Genomic DNA, 20,831 nt, shown 5'->3' with positions numbered 1-20,831 from the left:
CAACAATATACATAACCAGAAGAAGCCTCCCTTTTGCTGTTTGAAGCATTTTCGATTATTCATGACATAGTCCTTTGAGTCAATCACTCCGTCTGCTTTTACATCCGTTCAATTGTCTGTCCATGTGTCAATAAAAAAATATGGTAATTGCGTGTGTCTTCTGAAAATTAGTCAGCTTTATAAAAGATTCCTTATGGAGCTTGGCATTTCTGCGACTTTGTACAGTGGTTTTCAAACTTTTGAATACATTGAAGATATGCACTTCCCATTTTCATTGCTTTTGGGTTCGTTTGGAAAAAAAGGGTAAATTAAAGTTGATGTTAACTCTTATCAGCATTTAAAATTTGTTGTTAACTGTTTTTGCCAAAATCGAGGTGTTGTTGACATGTTAACGGACCCCCCTCCCCCCATCTAATTATGCATTAGATAAAATGCATTGGATAGAAATATCATTTGCTTGACAGCATTTAAGATGTATACAAATTATATATTTTCAAAAAGAAACTGACAAGAAAATAAATTCGAAATGCAATTCACGATTTGTTTCTCATTACTTTCGATGAAAACAAAGTATTTTCTGAATTTTGTCTGTCCGAATTCTCGATCCTGTGGTTTCGTGGTTGTCGTTGCTTCATCTCTATCTTATTTGTTGTTTTCATAAATTGTTTTGTTACACTGTATATGAGTTAGGCCGTTAGTTTTCTTGTTGAGTCCTTCCACATTTTTCTGTCGGTGCTTTTTATAGCCGACTATAAGGTACGAGTTTTCGTTGTTGAATGCCGTACTATAGCTTATAATTGCTTGCATACACTTTATTTTATCCTGATGGATAGTTTTCATATTTGCTATCATACCACATCTCCACTGTTTTTATCTAAAAAGAAGCTAGCACCAACAAAAGATGAATGGACGGTTTATGTTATTGAACTTACACAATTTCAACCTAACAACAAATTAGATAACAGCCGTTAGTAGTACAACGATATATAAATGTATTTAGGATAATATGGTTGAAAAAAACCTTTTTGTACAAAAACGAAAAGCGGTACGCAACATGGCCTTCTGAACTGAAATAACGGCATATATTTAATAATATTTGATAAATTAGACATTTTGTATATTTGTAAGCCTGTAAAGCTTTGATATCAACAAAATATCGTCACTTGATATTATCTAAACAGACTCTTAAAATTATAATAAATTGCAAGACGCCGTACAGACAAAAGTTGTTATTTTGCAATTCGCCGTACAACGTCCTGCAATTCGCCGTACAACAAACAAACAATGTTTTTGTCCATATTCTTTAAAAAACATGTTTTTGACAACAAATTTCAGTAAATATGATGCCACACTATAATAATCTAAAAACGTGTCTGGAAAAAAAATGAAAAACAGTTCAATATCTTGAGAATGGGGCGACAGAGGACGATCGATCTCGAAATTTTCCGGTACTAAGTGGCAAGTTTTGGAGTATTACACAAAATCTTGTATGAATTTTGTACTTATCGGCCTAATAATTTAAAGAATTATATATCAGAAAATCATTTCTTAAACGGTACCCTCATCAAATGAGTGGAAATGCTTTAAAATGAATGAATTCTTAACTTGTTTACTTTTTTTTTTATTTCTCTCCGCTTCGTTAGTACCCAATTTCCGGTGGCGATGATACACAGTGTTCACACTTAAATAATAAATACACAACGTCTAGATGATAAAATGTACTTCAGCTTTCTAAAAACTCAAACTTTTAGTGGTACAAATGATTTGAATTTTAATTATTTCAAACGGTAAGAAAGAACACAGCTACGTGATATTTAAGATTTAATAAACATATACACTGAGAATTGTTATATTTACTCACTCTGTCTAACCGTGAGAATAATCCCGTCCATTTTCTGTACTTTGACACCACGAATTGATACTCATCACCAAATTTCTAATTACAATGGGTAGCACAACTTGTGTCACTCAGTAGTGGTGAATGATATGCCTACCCTCCCGAATCAACTGGGATCATCCCCACTTTGGTAGGGTGTGTGCGGTTCAGTCTTTAGTTTTCTATGTGTTGTGGATTTGTTTGTCTTTGCGTCGTCTGTCGTTAATTTGCCATAGTAGTATTGTTAGTTTATATCTTTTTTTGTTAGTTTAGATTATAAAGGAGATGTGCATGGTATAATATTGCCAATGATACAACTATCTACTAAAGTTCCAGCCAGATATGTCCTCTTTAATTCTCCCGTAAATTCTTTTATAGCGTTAATGCAAACCCAAGAGGTTTTCTCTTATTTCATCGGGGTCATCTGATTGGTCAGTTAATTGTTGTTATTTTATCGAGAAATAAATAAATTATTAAGTAATAAATTGTAGGAAACAGGAAATTTGAATATTGTCCAAACGAGCCTTTCATATTGGGTCACGTGTATTCAAATATATTGATGTTTCATGCATCTTCTCTTATTAATACGTAACCGTTAATGCACCATTGTAACTTTGGCAATCGTTTATCCAAGATTTATACCTCACCGGTTTTTATGACCTATTTTTTTCAATTAAATTAATGAACATATAAGTCTATCTTTAAGGATGTTCGCTACTCGGTTTTAAAATAACAAGCTTTTTTAAAGACTGTTATAAATTTATAGTATTTAAATGGGACAACATCCCTAATGCGCCTCGAAATGAGGAACTCAAAAGTCACGTGTAAAGAAAAAATCTCTGTGTAGTGATATTGGACATGTTTCTATTTTTAACAAATGACTGAACTTAATTATTTGTGGTGATTAGGAAAGTAAAGGAACATAGAATAAATGTGTAAAAACTATGGAGCTATTGAATGTGTTCAAAGTATTAAATTTTCAAAGAACTTATTGTGTTTAAAAGGGTATATTTTACCACAAGGAGCCGCATCACAAAAGGATGTTCGGGGTTTTCTAATTTACGGAAAAAGTAATCTCACTTCGTACCCCGAAAATTTTAACCACATATGTGAAAATGTCACAGCTTCGAAACGAGCTATCATACATATCCAAGTTTACGATATGGACTGAGCTACAGGAAAAAACGTTACCATTACCGCCTATGTAAAAACAATTAAAGATATAGAGAAATTAAATAAGCAGAAAAAAATGGAGGGTCCGTGTGCTTGTTTTCGAGATATAATCCATTGAAAATTTGGCGGGAAAGAATTCTCTCTAGATTTTTCTTTCACTTAACATTGGCACTTTTTTTTAAAAAAACTATGAAAAAATAACAAGGATTTCATAAGATTTTGAAATATGGCTTTTTAAACAACATGTAATAAAATATGAAAAGAAAAGTAGGGGTTAGTGGGCAAATTTTTTTAATGTTAATACATGGATAAAACCAGAGGATTCCGAAAATCTAGCAAAAATTAAAAAAAATAGAGGAGCAAACATCCTTAATCATAAATCCAATTGCAATGTGAACTTTCGCTCTTATTTAGATAATTTGCCAATAAATAAAGCAGTTAGAAATATAACAGAACAAAAACTATTGTAGAAAGTTAATAAGATATTCTTGTATTTTGAATTTTCAACATCAAAGTTTATGTTATCTGAAGGTTTCTCATATATTTGGGAAACACAAAAATTTTCATTAATAAAGAAGGGTTAAAATCTGTTATAAAACAGAGATTATTAAATCAATAACTTCAGAATTAGTATTCGCTAATAAAAATTCGTCAAAAGCTATTAACTACAAAATTGTTAAGAAAAACTAGGAATTTGAGGAATATTTTAATATTTTGGACTTTAAAGATGCTGTTGAAGGACACCTACGGGTGCGGGAATTCTCGCTACATTGAAGACCCATTTGTGGCCTTCGGGTGTTGTCTGCTCTATGGTCGGGTTGTTGTCGCTTTGACACATTCCCCATTTCCTTTCTCAATTTTATTGTTGTTCTTTGAAGATTTCGAACGACTAATAACAAGTTGCCGATTGAAACAGGAAGGTGGCAAAACGTATTAAGAGAAACCATGTTTGCCATCGATGTAACAACTGACAAATTGGAGACGAATACCACTATATATTTGAATGTACTACTTTCGATCAAAAACGTACAAAGTATTTATCCTCCTATTTTGTACAACGACATAATACAGATAAATTCTCTGAACTTATGTCGAGTACACGAAACCCAGTCCTGAAAAAGCTTTGTTTATTTATAAAAATTATTAATACTTTTGTTTGTCCTCCTGGCTAGTGACTTTTGTAACCTCTCTCCATATTTTGTATATTTGCTGTATACAGTTATTGTTGTTATCTCTGTACTGATGTCATGCATTGGCTGTGTAAGAATAAACTTGATAAAAGTATTTTTTTAAATAAGTTTCAAGCTTTGAACGAAAACAAGGTCACATGAAACCTGATGTTTAAAATATATCGGTATATCATTTATGAATGGCACTTATATTTTTACTTTTAAAGTGCTAAAGTTTCAAGTGACTTTTAATAACACAAATATTGGCCAGATTGTTGTGAAATCAGATATATAGAAACTGAAGTATTGGTTAAATCTGAAATCATACCTTTTAAAAAATATAAAAGATTTGAAGTTGTCAAAGTGTTATCTTTAAAATTAATTTCTGCTAACGAAACGCGATAAAAATCAGTTATTGTTTGAATGGTAATTATTTTCTATTTATCAAAAATACTGATGCTGTTTTGATAAACTAGTAAATCCTATTTATTTTCCTTTAGAGAATGTCAATACCATGTCAGGAACATGACATTCATTTTATTTTTTTATGAATTTCTTTCGACATGTCAAAGTTATTCGCTTTTTTAATTATTGATTATAACGTGTGTTTTTTTGTTTTTTTTGCCCATGACTTTTCAACAGCGTTTACCATACCGGTATGTTTATGTTATATTTACATGATGAATTAAAAAATTTAAAAATGTGGACAACTAGAGTAAGTGACCCATATTCGCCGCATAGTTCGTTCATTTCCACTTATATCCGACCTACATTCGAATATTTGGAACTTTTTATGTAGGTTTCAGAAATTTTACTATATGAAAAAAATGTTTGATAAAGGAATAATCTACAAAACATTGGTTAATTGTTCTAAAAATGAATGTAAACTCAAGAGGATATGAAGTTGTTCGTGTACCATGGGGGGCACATTTTCGCCGCAATGTATGATATGACCATCCTCATTATCCTGGTATACATGTATTATAAAAACGAAGGTTTGTGATAGAATGATCCTACACAGCTACTTTTGCAAAGGTACTATTGTTGTACTTAAAATCTATAGTACTGGAAAATATTTGTAATATTAAGTACTATTTCTTTACTTTAGAATTATTGTAATATTTAGGTACTTGTATTTTTCAGTATTTGATTTGTACTTAAAATATTGGTACAAAAATAGTACCAACAATGATCACAGTATTTCATGTTTGAACATCATAACTTTATGAGATTTGAAAAAGACAAACATTTAAAATGCTGAAAATGTAACAGTGCAACCTAAAATCTGTAGTACTTGAATTTCTTGTACAAATCAAGTTCTGTAAAATACAGGTACTAAAATATTACAATAATTCTTAAGTAACAAAATAGTACTGAATATTAAAAGTGGATATCCAGTACTACAGAGTTTTGGTACATAAATAGTACCTATGCAAAAGTAGCTGTGTATGCGAGTTTTCTCACAAACATTTAGTTTTAGACTTCGCATGATTGCCATATAAATCTTACATAAAAACTAAAAATTGTTTAAAAACATCTGCATATTTCTTTATATATGCGAACAACCTTGGAAATCGGATACAGTCTTTACCATCTAGTAAGCTAAGTCCTGGGTAAAGGCAAACCAATTTAAAGGGAAAAAAAGAAAAACGGCGAAAATATATCCATGCAGCGAATATGCGCCACCCACTCTATTAAGATATATTTGAAAATAAATGTTGGGTTTTTTTTTCTGTCGAAAATTTGTTTGTTGATCTTCAAGGAGCACATACGTGCATATTCAACGACATAACAAATTAAACACTTTCAATCAATAATTTGGGTTCTAGAAAGTTATACGGAAGGTTGGGAGTTTTCATTGTAATTAGGACTGCCATATGGTGTATAATGGGCGTATTACGTTTCCCCAATTTTAGCAAAAATCCAATTTCACGTTTCCGCATTTTCGTGCATTATTTTTCCGAAATAAATAGTTACCACCTTTCCGCATTTTTGCCTGTACTTCGCCTGTTAAAAATGGTAATAATGATATATAAGACTTTATTTTCGGTCTTAATCAGCAATAGCCGACCAGTTCGTAAAAATGACCGAGAACGAATTGATTTGTTCAAGTTTGTCAAGAATTATGGTAGAGAAGAGATAACTTCATAAAGTCAGTCGGCTACACGTTTTCCGCTTTGAAAAATATATAAACTGTGCTACATTTCCTGTATAATAGTATACTGACGTTTACTGTTTTATCTGTATATCATAAACTTTTAGTGCTGAACATTGACTTCTAATTGATATATGACCATGTATTATCTGCATATATAAACTTTTTGTGTTGAACATTGAATTTTAATTGACATGTATGATTTTTTATTATTTTAAGTTGATGGTGGTGTCATTTTAATCATAAAGACTTATCCTGCTCGAAGTTCTACTTCCGTTTGTGAAAAGGGGGCAACTGATTTACCTGGCAAACACAAGATTCATACATTAAAAATAAAATGCGGAAACCTAAACAACCTTTAACTAATCAATGTAATAAATAATGCGGAAAAGAGTACTATAAATATGCGGAAACGTAGGAACGCCGGTGTATAATGCGACATGCAGGTATAAGAAAAAAATATAAATAAGTGGTTGTAGAATAGAATAAAGTATACTAGTAGTTCAATAAACCTATCTCAACACGGTTGTCGGATTTTATGTTCTTTACTCCAAATTAATGGGAATAGTATTTATACATCAAAAAGCCTACCTGACCAGATGGGTCAAAGGTATCGAACTCCTAGGAAAATTCAAAACGGAAAGTCACCAATCAAATAGCAAAATCAAAAGCTCAAACACACTCAACGAATGAATAACAACTGTCATATTCCTAACTTGGTACAGATATTTTTTATGTAAAAAATGGTGGATGAAACCTTGTTTTATAGCTAGGTTGTGGTGTGTTCTAGCTCCTCACTTGACGACCGTTTTCTTGGCTATAATCATCATTCGTGTAGCTAGTTCTAAAAGAGGGACGAAAGATACCAAAGGGACAGTCAAACTCATAAATCTAAAACAAACTGACAACGCCATGGCTAAAAATGAAAAAGACAAACAAACAACTGCACACATGACACAACATAGAAAACTAAAGAATAAACAACACGAACCCCACTAAAAAACTAGGGGTGATCTCAGGTGCTCCGGAAGGGTAAGCAGATCCTGCTCCACATGTGGCATCCGTCGTGTTGCTTATGCTTAAATTCGGTAAATAGTCTAATTCGGTAGGTCACATTCATGAAAGGGAAGGGGATTGTAGTTACGACGTAAGGAACATATCCGATATCATTTGTGAAACGGTTATTCCATAACGGTCAACCAACTTGTGATGGTGTCCGTAAAATTTACGAAGGGATGATTTCAACTTCACTATTTGGAACTCTTGGTTTAATAGCTTCCTTGTGAGCAGCAACCCTCTATCAAGAAAATCATGATAAGAAATGCAAGCACGGGAATATCGTATCAATTGGAAGATATATACCCCGTATGCAGGTGCTGCTGGAATGTTGCTACTTAGAAATGGAAAGTTAATAATTGGAAAGCTGAAATCATCTCTTTTGTCGTAAATTTTTGTTTTCAACCGACTCTCGTTGTCAATTTCTAGATGTAAGTCAAGATATGAGGCCGACTTAAATGTATCTGTAGTATCCTTTATCTCTAGCTCGATGGGATAGATGCTTTCCACATAGTCACCAAATTTTGAATTATTTAGTGAAAGAACATCATCTAATATGTTTCTGAAAATAACTTGATTTTGGTCAACATGGCCAAAATCATTAGTTGATTTGTTTTTAGAGGCAATTGCCGTTAAATTAAAAAAATTGCTTTTGCTTGCGTTATTGCCTATAATTTTTAAAGTATAATATATAAAGTGAAACTTGAAAAGCATAAATGATCCGCAAGACAAGATCTAAAAATGAGTCAATATTAACAAAATGACAAGCATGAGAAGACTATCTAAAAAAAATTACATTGCCTAAATCGACAGTCAATTTTCGATTTTTTGCATTTTTCGCGCAATTGTAGTGGATTAAGAAAAAGTGTAAGTTAATATAAAAGTATAAGTCAACAGTCCCTAAACTTTCAGTTGAATACTTATTTGAGTCATTGCCTTTAAATTACGAGTTTGTCCTTTTCATATTGGTAAAAAATTATAAAAAAGAGAGAAATTATAATGGTAATAATCATAGTAAGAGGCGGTCAACAAAAAGATATTTAAGTTATGAATTATGTTCTAGTTTCAATGTTGGACATTGTTGAATATGCTTACAGATGCTTATTAATGTCGGTGATCGACACAGGCTCTTTTTTTACATATAGCCTCTAGTTTCAATTCTGATTTGCAGCCACAATGGAAAGTATCCATTTTTATATACCCCAATGACTCTTTGGGTTAAGGACTAATGTTGAGACATTGAAGCAGGTTTTCGTTCCATGAGACAGACTAATTCAAATGTATTTATGATTTAGATACCAAAATGTATAATGATCAAAACGATAAACGAGTAAAGTATGATTTACAATATTGTGATGTTATAATTATTTCATACTACGAAAATGAAAAAAAATGCTGATCAAATGCAGTTTTCCATCGATCTTTCGGTTTTTGACAACATGAAAGTCACTTTTAAGGGGTATCTATGTTACAGGTTTAAAGTCTTGCATGAAATCAAGGACTAAATCGATAAAAATGACATTTTTTTAAGGTCAGATCGTGTAGAGAAGGTTTTATGATGTGAGATTAATTTCAAAATAGACAATTACAAAATTTCGTATAATAACTTCAACAAAGAAACAGAAAGATTAAAAATAATAAATAGGAATAAGATTATGTAATAGTTATAATGACGTTATACTTGAATATATCATGTTTCTTCCATCATATTCCTGTTTATTTTTAAGAACTTGAATTTTAAAACTAATTATACTTAAATACAAATGCTAAAAATTCTAAACCGTAAATTTGTCAGTGATTTCTCGAAAACAGTTATTACAAAATTAAGCGCAATTTTTTACCAATATGTCGGTTCTGTATAAGCATATTTTTACAAGTAGTTATTCCAACATGAAGGGATGTGTAGTGATCTTTTGATATAGAAATGATGGCCGAAAGTGTCTCAGTCTTTTTAATTGCTTATAGACATGCTTGTCTCTTAAAGGGACAAGTAGATCGTGCTTCAACTTCTTACTTGCTTTGGCCTTTTGACTGTTTTGATTCGAGTGACATGGAAAGTCTGATGGAGATTAGGTCACCAATCGCAACTGAACGTTTGATTTTGAATAAATAAATATTAAATTGTGCTAATAATGATAATTCGAATTGTAGGAGTAGATAGAATAAGCTACACCGAATACTTATGTATTAAAAAAAGATGTATTTAAAAAAAAAAGATGTATTAAAAAAAAATAGCAAACAAAAAGTTCGAACTAGGAAAAATGGTTTAAAATGAATATCTGTAGTCTTGAAAAAATGTCACGTTTTGATTTGTTTTGACACCAAATTCCCTCCAATTGATAAATTGATTGCGTTTTGCTAAAACGCTCAGTGAGAACAGTTTAATACTTTTTTTCAGTAAGTAGTTTCTAATACTGTTGCTTATTCGTTAGTTTTCTATGTTGTGCCATGTGTTCTATTGTTTGTCTTTTTGAATTTTTACATTTTTAGCCAGGCGTTGTCAGTTTATTTTCGATTTATGAGTTTGACTGTCCCTCTGGTATCTTTCGTCCCTCTTTTCTATAAACTGGGTCATCTGGGATAAAATGCAGGAAATTAGCACCAACTGGGAAACGAGGGTATTTCAGACAGGGGAGACAATTTGCCTTGCAACTGGCAATGTACCTTCAGAGCTCTTTTTGATACAAAAGTTGTTAACGTGTGAAAATTGTAGTACTCTCCTTGCCCTATGCATAAGATTTGACTGTTTCATTCCATTTAGATGTATCTTCGATTATATACATTCCGCACAGTCAAACGGACGTTCTTTGATAATGTGGATTTTCCTGTTTGGGAATGAAAAGAGACCACATTTCTTTACCCATCCAGTCGGCCCTTAGGCTTGCTACAAAACAAATAGAAAACAATATGTATGCATTGTACAAGTTAAATTCAATTAACAATCTTGAGAGGTCGTTTTAGGGACAGAAAATGTCGTCTTATAACTTATGAGCCCTTGTCATTTATACTTTAAACATAAAAAATCCAGTAGCGGATCAAGAAACTTTAAGGGGGGGGGGGGGCACTGACTGCCTAAGAGGGGGCCCGCTTCGGTCATGCTTCAGTGATTCCCTATATAATCAACCAATTATTTCCCACAAAAAGGGGTAGGTCCCCTGACAAAAACCTCAAAATCCGCCTCTGAAGTCTATCTATCCGACTAACATTGTGATCGAATACTGTAGGAACAAAGTGTTTGTCCTAGATATGGTAAAAAAACAAATGTTCTATTAAACAATCACTGGCGGCTGTGTCCAGAAGTATTATTCTATCAAGCATTTAAAATCCATCCTAGCGTAACTTTACAAACCGTTTCAATATGATTAACTCCTTCAGTAGATCTTGACGATAAATTTTGATTAATTTTCGACTCTTTAATCTTACAGAAAATTAATATATATCTGTAAACAAAACCGAATCGATTTGTTATGTGAAGGGCGTTTTGTCATCGGTAAAAGTTTCTATCCTATTTTGATAATCTCACAAAACTGAACCATGCGTAATGACGTTTTAAGTTATATACATTTTATGTCAATACGGTGATTTAAAATTAAGATCAAATGAATAAGTCTATACGATTTTGAATCCTAACATAAATAGGATAGTTTGTAATTAGTATTCTGGATGGATATACATAAAATTTAACATGCTTTGAAAAAGAAATACATTTTTACATATATTTAAAAATAGTTATTAAACTTGCAAGGCAAACGGAGCATTTTGACTTTGTTGATATCTGAATTGCATTGACGTTTACAAAGTCTTGCAACAGTAAATAATTATCTGTTTGTGTGTTGGATTACTTAAAATCAGAAGAACAAAAAGGAAGTATATGAAAAAATGAAACAAAATTGATCAAAATATGATGTCGGTGTATCGTCTGGCAGAGGAATACCGTGATGTGGAGGTAAATTGATATGCATTTAATGGGGGTGGGGGAGGGGAAGTTCCCAAAGGGGGCATTCAAATCCCACAAGATTATTTTCTGTTTTTATAACGTTTTGTGTATATGTGTCAGTATATGATTGTCCTTTCTCTTGGGACTTTCCTTTTAATCATGTTGGTCATTTGATTTTTTCCTGGTCATTGATACACTTTCTGTAACTTTCATTTGATTGTTAGTAGTCGAACTATTACTTAGTATCAGTCGAAATATTTATAGTATAACTAATCGCCGTATTTTATATCAAAAATAAGACAACGCGTGACCGAACGACGCATGGATTAAACGAGTGCGCAGCACGAGTTTAATCCATAGCGGCGTTCGGTCACAAGTTGTCTTATTTTATATATTCAAATACGGCGATTAGTTATTCTTTTTATTACATTGGCAAATGGCTTTTTTTTTTATGAAATTAATGTAGAAAATGTAAGGAACTATATCTTTTTCCTACGCATTGACAATTTGTTTTGATCTGACGTTATCGTATCAGTCGAAATATTACTTAGTATCGGTCGAAATATTACTTAGTATCAGTCGAAATATTACTTAGTATCAGTCGAAATATTACTTAGTATCGGTCGAAATATTACTTAGTATCAGTCGAAATATTACTTAGCATCAGTCGAAATATTACTTAGTATCAGTCGAAATATACTTAGTATCAGTTTATTCATTTTTCATTTTAAGCCATGGCGTTGTCAGTTTATTTTCGATTTATGAGTTTGACTGTCCCTCTGGTATCTTTCGTCCCTCTTTTATTCGGTATTCTTTCTGGTTTGTGTCTATCCATGCCATCTCCAGTTCAATTTGTGCTGTGATTGCTAATGAGATGACTGTCCACCCTAATCCAAAGAACGTAGATGTTTAACACTACAAATCACAGTATGTGTACTTGCCTCTAAAATTGTGTTACCTATATATACTTTAATGTGACATTTGATTATGCGTGTCATAAAAGCTAAGCATATTAATACCTCTCGTAGCATTATTATGGTAGCTTGTTTATCTTGTACTAAACAAGTTAAACGCGAAATTAGCCCTTTCATTTTTAATAAAAAATTGAAAAAATAACAAAAAAGACCTAAGTTCTTCTTTAACCATTTATCAACTTTTTATTAAAAATCAAATGTTAACAATAATTGAAGCTGCATGGGGTTATTATTTTTCTTCTTCTAACATGTAACAATTGTAAAAGAAAAATAGACAAACAAATAAAGAATAAAAAATAACGGGACGTGGATAGGTGAAGAATAGTGAATAATCGGCAAATATATATACCTCTTTGTACTGTATAAGTAAGTAAGTAATATTTAGGTTTAGAAATCAATAGCAGAGTATCTTAACATATACAAAGGTTCAAATCAACACAGTTTTACCTGATAAAAACTTTAATAACTAGATGTAAGGAATTATATTCTGCAAATAACTTCACAAGTTGTCGCCGTATATTTCCCAATATTAAATGAAACAAGATCCCCAATCAATATGCTATTTGATCTGGTATCAGCTTTATTTGGTATTCTTCTTTGAAAAGTTAATACTAAAACTAACACTACCTGCCAGTTCAAATATTACTGTGCAAAAAGCACAGCAAATTTAACGCAGGATTAAGACCGTCTTTTAGTTTATGACTTTTGCAATTTAAAGTGTCGACTTGTTTGTATACATTTATGATATATACCCTTTAAAAGATATTTTAGATCTCAATTCTAAACCTTTCGAAAGTTGCTACTGGTCATATCATTTTCTAAGTTAAATAATACAGCTGGGAGACTTAACTTCCTTGTTCGGGTTATAAAGGTTTCATGCTCGGTTATAAACGTAGATCTGCATAACTCCTTTTAGTCTGTATGAAGCTGCATTAGTTCTGTACATCAGTATTTCGTTCGGACCTTCTCTTTCGCTTGTCTTATACGTATTTATGAATAAGTCTTCAAATATACTTAATTCCTCTCAACCAATTTATTTCTTAAATTGCCATAACAATGGAATATTGAAGGCCGTACTTTGACCAATAATTGTTGACATCTTATAAATTGTGACTTGGATGGAGAGTTGTCTCATTGGCACTCAAACCACGTCTTCTTATTTATATAAATCAGTTGATGATGGTGGATTTATGTTTAATGTCCATTAGCAATTATTAAAGGCATATTAGGATGAGATAGCATAAAAGCGTAATGAAAACGAACAACTTTTTGACGAGAACATTAGCCCTTCGTTACTGAAAGATTGTGATTTTAGGAGGTTTAAGGGTATTTTTCGCAGTCCGTAGTGTTGTGTTGTGTCATATGGAGTGAGTATCTCGAAGGTAGAAACTAATCATATATATTAAGGAAGGTCTTGGATTTCCAATACATTATTGCGACATCTCTATAACATTTAACAAAATTTTATATAATTAACTTCTGTATTCAAGTTGAGCAATGATTTCAAATTTGAAGGTATAAATCAGTCTTGTGTCAAATTTATAAGTATCCAATTAAAATTATTCTGAAGTTGAAAGTGCTCTCCAAATTACAATATACATAATTGTAAATCTTTTACTCGTGCATTTCATATTAATACATTGAAAATATGTATATGTTTTAAATATTTTATAGTATGATAATGAAGTATGCATTCAATAAATGAACATGAGGTATAACGTTAAGCTTTTGTAAGTTGTCGCATATTGAAAAGAAAATTTAATTTATACTTAATACTTTTCAGAATAAGTGTCTAAGCAACAAGCTGTTTTGTTGTGGTATATGAGATAAAATTGAAATAAAAAGACTTCGATTTATATCCTTTAGCAAAATCAATAGCATATCAAATTTCATATCAAATTCATTTGTCGTTCTTTGTCAAATTAATATCAAAACTAACACTCCGAAACAATGCGATTTGTTCAGTATACATTCAAACTGAAAAACGTACAAGCACGAATATAATATAATATGTTAATTTTGATAAACTTTTATTCCATGAATTTTGTATTTGTATGTATATAAATGACACGACATCTTTAAGTGACTAATCTCAGGTTATTCAAATCAGTATTATAAGCTTATCTTAAAAAATCAATGTTGCAAAGGCTTAAGCAGATGGTCTAAAATTATAATCTACAACCGAAATAATGACAAAAGAGTATTTTTAGCGGTAATGAACATATGACTGTGAAGGAGCAATTCTAAGACACACGAACTCACACATAAACTGAAACTGAACAAAACGGACGTCACAAGACCGTTAATAAAACATTTATTTCGTCATCACGATATCATATACCATCTTCCAAATTCTTAATCGTCGAAATACTAGTCAAGTTGTGTATACATTTAACATACAGTCAGCAGTTTCACCAAACATATGATGTTTTTGACTCATTTCGATAAGAAAATTGACTATATTATTAACTATTGATGAAAACTCTTGTTAACGAAAGTCGGTAAATAACATGGCACCTTAGATTGATTTGTTGATTGAAAATGTACATTTCATACACTGAAACGAACAGTTGCTTGAAAGAGATCCATGAAAGTAGCGATATTCCTACATAATCGTTGGTCATCTGATGCTGGGGGTTAAATACAACCACGATTTTTAATTACCTCAGATAAGCCCCGGAATTTACAATACCTACGAGAAAAAGGTACAATGGAAATTTTCACCAGTGTGTTTAATTATTAAAATCTTGTAATTAATAGTAGTTCGTGTTTGTTCTTTGCCAAGTTTCTATACACTTGAAGAGCTAAGTCAACAACTTATAGTCATTCACAGTGTGGTGTTTTTTTACATGTACTTTTTGGATGCTATTTAAATATTTATTTTAACAATTTTGTGATTTAAAACAGTTTGATTAACGTATTTTACATGAAATGATGGTTTATCCATCTTATGATTGTTGGTCACAATGGGGAAAACGATTGCCAAAGAAGTGGGTAAGTTCTTTTCTATTTGGTTTTTTTATTGTTCAGCAGACTAATTTTGTTTCTTTCCTGTCGTATATCGTTTCCTTGATTTTTATTTTATAAAAGAAAAATTCACGCACTAACTGTCCATCGTTCAATTCTTAATATCGACTCCTAGGAGTCGATAATAAGTTAAAAATGAGAGAAACGGATTCTGCAACTGCATAATTGGAAATAAAGAAATTTTCGAAAAATTAAATAATTAAATAAAAAAAACAAGCCTGAATTTAAAACTTACAATCTTGAATACAGAAATATTGGTTCTCACTGAATTCAATTTCAATATATTTCCATACAGTTCTTTAATTTGTTTTAAAATGCAAAGAAATCAGTGTAAGTTTAGCTAAGTACCATCCTAAAAAAAATAGGTTTGGATATCTAAAAACTATACATTCAAGTTCAAGTTCACGGATGCCCATTGAAACCCCATATTGCGACTTCAGTCGGAATTTATGGCCCTCAAAAATTATTTCAACCCGTTTAGCTGATATATTTGCAACCCCTTCAGAGCTATTAATTGGTACAAAAATGACAAACAATCTTCGACAATGCGATCTCCTAAAAATATAGAAAATAGATAGACATGCTATTCTAGGATTTATTTCCTGGCTTATGCATCACTATTCTTTTAATGTTATCTTGGCTCAGAAGAAGGAAATTGCAAATTAACCAGAAATTGCTCTCGCTGTCTGTAAAAGCGTTCCAGTTCCAAAAGTATCGACAAACTGGAAGTCGATTTGTGACACGTTACAATTGATCAATGTCAAGCTAATGGCAAAATAAAGGGTTATTCTGTTAAGTTTTTCCTGAGAATCATCTGACGAAAGTGTGAGTTACCATTCAACATATCTAAAATTCAAAGTGTCAGCTAACAGGACGCAAATGTCTTACAGATTCGAAAAGTACGCACTTGTAATAACTCAGCTATGCAAAGCTTCTGGCCAAATATGAATTTATTCTGTTTTCTAGTGTGACGAAAATATTTATCGGATCGTGAAAAAACGGACAGACTAGCTGGTTGAATACTATAAGCACTACATTAGTTTATTACGTGTACACTAGTTGTACTGGCGGTAGAATTCATAAACAATGTAGCATTAACTCGTGTATCTTGTACAAGTTCACAGACATATGTGAAACCAGAGAAAAATAGTTTATGTAATTCAGGGAATAGGTGATTCTCTTCTAGATTTCAGTGGAGTATTTATGGTAAAGCAATAACAATATCTGCTATGCAATAAAATTATTTCCGTAAGAAGAAAAAAACTCTGCCATGCCATAAAACTTATTTCCGTATTAGCATCGATTCGTGAATTCTCCACAGAAACCCATACATTTCTGTATTCCCCAACAGCTGCATGGTTAAAAAAAAGTAGAAGGTGTAAAACTTAAAAGATGTATACAAACAAGTACAAAATTTGTAAGAATGTGTTCCAAACAACACAATTATATATTAGATTCATTTTTATCCTATATTTATAAATAAACAAAAATGCCATAGGCGAATCCAGCCCCCCCCCCCTTTCGTGGGAAAAATTTGGTTGATTATATAGGGAATCATTGAAGCATGACTGGAGCGGGCCCCCCTTAGGTCAGTCAGCGCCCCCCCCCCCCCCCCCCCTAAAAGGAAAAGTTCTGGATCCGCCACTGACATTATGCTATATGTACTTTTGTAAATAAGAGTACAACTCATTATTTGTGTATATTATTAAGATTTCGATCTTCGCGAGGCATAACTGGTGTTTAGTTCCTCCAAAACCTACTCAAATATATACACTTCGTGATGAAATCTAATTTTATTACTTGTTTACGATCCTTCAATTGTAATATTGAAAATAGCTCTGTAATTTAAATGAAAATTTGAACAGGTACATTCATTTCAAGTTATACTCCTTAATGTTTTAAAGGTCGTGGTAAATTGGCTAACCTCGGTATTTAATTATTAAATAAACCAAAATCTACCTTTGATAAAGTTAAAAAGCCTACTCCTGGTGATTAAGACATGTCAATTGTTATAATACAGAACATTTTATTTGAAAATGTAAATGAAAATATACAAAGTCATATACGTGAACAAACTAATATGCTCTTTCTTTCTCTCTCTGGATCAAGATAAATTGATTGGCTGATTGATTGATTGATTGATTGTTTGTTTGGTTGATTGGAGAAATTAAAATTATATGTCTACACACTCTATAAGAAATTGGATAACAGAAGAGTGAAAAGGTCTAGTTTGTTATTAGCTTTAACTAATCACCATTTCAATATCGCGATGACCGTGAGGGCATTCCGATATATTGCTATCGGCTAGATTTCCATTACGTAACTTTCGTTTCGGGTTTTTAACCGATTTATAAACATGATAAATACGCGGATATTAACAAATGTAAAATAACATTCCTTATTAATATTATATATAACAGCAAACCAGTGTATACTGATTTGTATCACCACAATATAATAGTTTTTACGATGAGGTTAAATTTCCTGTCATTTATTCATCATCCCAGCACGAACTTGTCTCAAAAAAATATCTCTGTACATTAACCTTAGTTTCAGGTAAAGAGATGTGACACGTGCTTTTGACCATCCACAAGAACTTGCAGTCATCCGATGTCAGTACTTCAGTACTTTGATCTCTCTTGTTTACATACTGAATGATTGATTTCCAGCAGCAACTATTAAATTTATATCAAGGACGTCGAAATGTTAATGAAATATAATTGTAGTACCCTGCTTTGTATTAGAACGACTTTTAGATTCTGATTATAACGAGTTAGCTTACAAGATAACAGTCTGCACAAAAACACATCGCCATTCTGGCTCCATAATTCTGATTTAGTGCTGGCTAATGTTTGTTCTTCTTCGTCGATGCCTCATGAAATGAGTACCGGGTGTGGGCAGCACTCTCATGAGAGATACAATGTTGAATCAAAATACCTGCCAACATTTCAAAATGCCTATGGGGGTTTTGTGTGCACGATGGCTTGTATAGTCCTACAAAACCTCCAAGGAGGCCTTCAAATGTATTCTAATGTTTATTTTTTGCTTTTTGATACTTTCACAATCCTATAGCCATGGTATAAAATGATTTTTTTGTTTTAAGTTGTACCACAGTATTGCTCTTTCAAAATTTCCATTTGAGAGCTTTCGCAAAATAGAGCGAGTTGGCAGGTTTATGGACTAACCAGGAATATTTTTTTTCAAAATTGTTCTTGATATAGACGAATTTAAATTACAAAGGAGGTAATCATTGTTCATAAATAAACGACTGACCTACATACAGCACAATGGACAATAGAAAATAAGAAAAATATGCAATTGACCTCAAATATCCTAAACGGTGTTACTACACCACGGCGAACTGGATTATTTTCTCACAAATTCGATGGAGGGAGTGGGAAATAATTTTTACAGGCAGCCAATTTAATCTCAAACCCCTTACAAAACGAATCTCCTCAACTTGAAACAATATGCAATACAACATTTTAATCGTGGTAATTTGAAATATTCTGCATTTTCTTCACTGTAATTTTGCTGAATATTCACATTATCCAAATCTAACCAAGGGGTCTCTATATTTACAAACTGTCTGATAAGTATGTATATTTATTTACTTGAAGTCTATGTTTTATCATATGATTATGCTAATTTGTCAGCGTTCTAGTTTTAATCGCATTTAAAAACCAAATTAATAACCCTCCCGTTACCATGAAATGTACATTATTAATCCTTTTGCATCGTAAATCAAGTTATTAATTGAATGCATACCAAATATGTTTGTTCTCTTGTAATCAATTACAATTGTGTTCTACGTAGTAAGCCTTTCTTTCGGAATTTAAGCGAACAGAATTATATCAATTTCAATTGTTTTGCAAAGAATTGGAAAGAATCCGAGCAAATATTTGATTGTGTGCGGACTGTGTGTGTTGATATCAACACTCGTAGTTATAAGTTGAAGTCTTTTAAGAATCAAGATTTGCACTTCATGCTTAAGTTTTTAAGTATTGAAATATCAAGCCTACTCAAAACCTTATTTCAATATGACATTTTTCAAACTGGTACTTTAAAGGAAATGCATGTAATTCAAAGCGAATTAATAATTTTGATGATCTTTATGTGCGTGATGTTTTCAAGATAAAGACATTTTTTGATGTAATATACTTTGTTACTTGAGTGAAGTTTTATAGTGTGGGACTAGAGATTTGACACAAGGAATTTGTCATAAACAACGAAGTAGAATGAGGTTAATTTCATACAGACCTACTTCATATTTATTTATTATTTTTATAAATACAAAAATTTCTGATTTTATACATTTTAGTCCGGTAATTTTGACTTGATCCAGTACAATTTTTGCTCGGCTTCCATTCGACTAAAGTGACCGTCTCTTTAATTGAATTTAAGAAGAGAGCTACCAATGACTAAAATTGAAGAAATTCAAAAAAGGTCATGAATTTGTGTTTGTTTTTCTCTCTCTCAAGTAGACAGCAAATAAATCAATATTTTATAGCTGAGTATGCGGTATGGGCTTTGCTCATTGTTGAAGGTCGCACGGTGAACTATATAGCTGTTAATTTGGTCTCTTGTAAAGAGTTGTCTCATTGGCAATCATACCACATCTTCTTTTTATATAGACTTCAATAAATCAATCTTATTGATACTATAAACATTTTCAGGTAAAAGGTTTAACATTCTAAGGTAATTTTCTTCATTAGTATTTTGAACTGGTTATAGGGTCAATTGATATATTGTCTTTTATATTGATAAAAGGTGAAGGTTTATAAAATGGCGATGATCTTTGGAATTATCAAATAAGATGGTTAGTGCCGTTTGGTGTGTTTTTTTTGTCAGTTACAGGTTTCATGCCATTGCGACACGTCTTCGTGGTGATGTATGCAATGATTAAAGTTCATGCTGTGCATGGAAGGTTTCAAAACTTGTCCTTTTTTGAATTAACAATTATTATTTTTGTTTTTTTAGACTCCTGAAGGACTCCAGATCGGACCAATTCGATTACCGGTAGCCCATACTTATGGTATGTGTTTTAACTGAAAAATAATGAAAGAAAATCATTCGGGCAATTTTCCGAAAATCACACATAATGGGTTAAATACTCACAATAACAACATATTTCGACGTAAAATTGAGAATGGAAATGGGGAATGTGTCAAAGAGATAACAACCCGACAAAGGAGCAGATAAAGCCGAAGGCCACCAATGGGTCTGCAATGCGTGGGAAAATTCCCGCATCCAGAGGCGTGCTTCAGCTGGCCCCGAAACAAATATGTATACTAGTTCACAATTTATGTAAATGGATGTTTTTTTTCAAAATTTACCACTAGATTAAGATGTTGTGTTTCTTTTATCTTTTTTTATTTAGTTTCTAATCTTTATCATTAATTGCATCTAATTATATAAAGTTATAGCCCCTGCTGAATCAATGTTTGAAATATTCATTAAGTTC

At 31.9% G+C, this 20,831-nt stretch overlaps 1 protein-coding gene across 8 annotated transcripts in view; it reads left to right on the top strand.

Moving 5' to 3' along the window:
* The window catches only part of LOC139519982 (uncharacterized), a 119,512-nt gene that overhangs the window by 95,285 nt on the left and 3,396 nt on the right, over positions 1–20,831 (top strand). For 4 of the 8 annotated variants that reach the window (XM_071312318.1, XM_071312314.1, XM_071312311.1 and 1 more), the window contains exon 2: positions 20,348–20,402. In XM_071312318.1, coding sequence (XP_071168419.1) covers positions 20,348–20,402 — 55 coding nt within the window. Of the gene's footprint in view, positions 1–10,991; positions 11,376–15,228; positions 15,335–20,347; positions 20,403–20,831 lie in introns of those variants that run through there. The other 4 variants (XM_071312313.1, XM_071312317.1, XM_071312312.1 and 1 more) reach the window with 4 other exon arrangements.

This window comes from Mytilus edulis, chromosome 4 (assembly GCF_963676685.1).
Source record: "Mytilus edulis chromosome 4, xbMytEdul2.2, whole genome shotgun sequence".
NCBI lineage: Eukaryota > Metazoa > Mollusca > Bivalvia > Mytilida > Mytilidae > Mytilus > Mytilus edulis.
The sequence above is the reverse complement of the archived record's forward strand: the minus strand, read 5'-3'. Positions and strand labels throughout refer to the sequence as shown.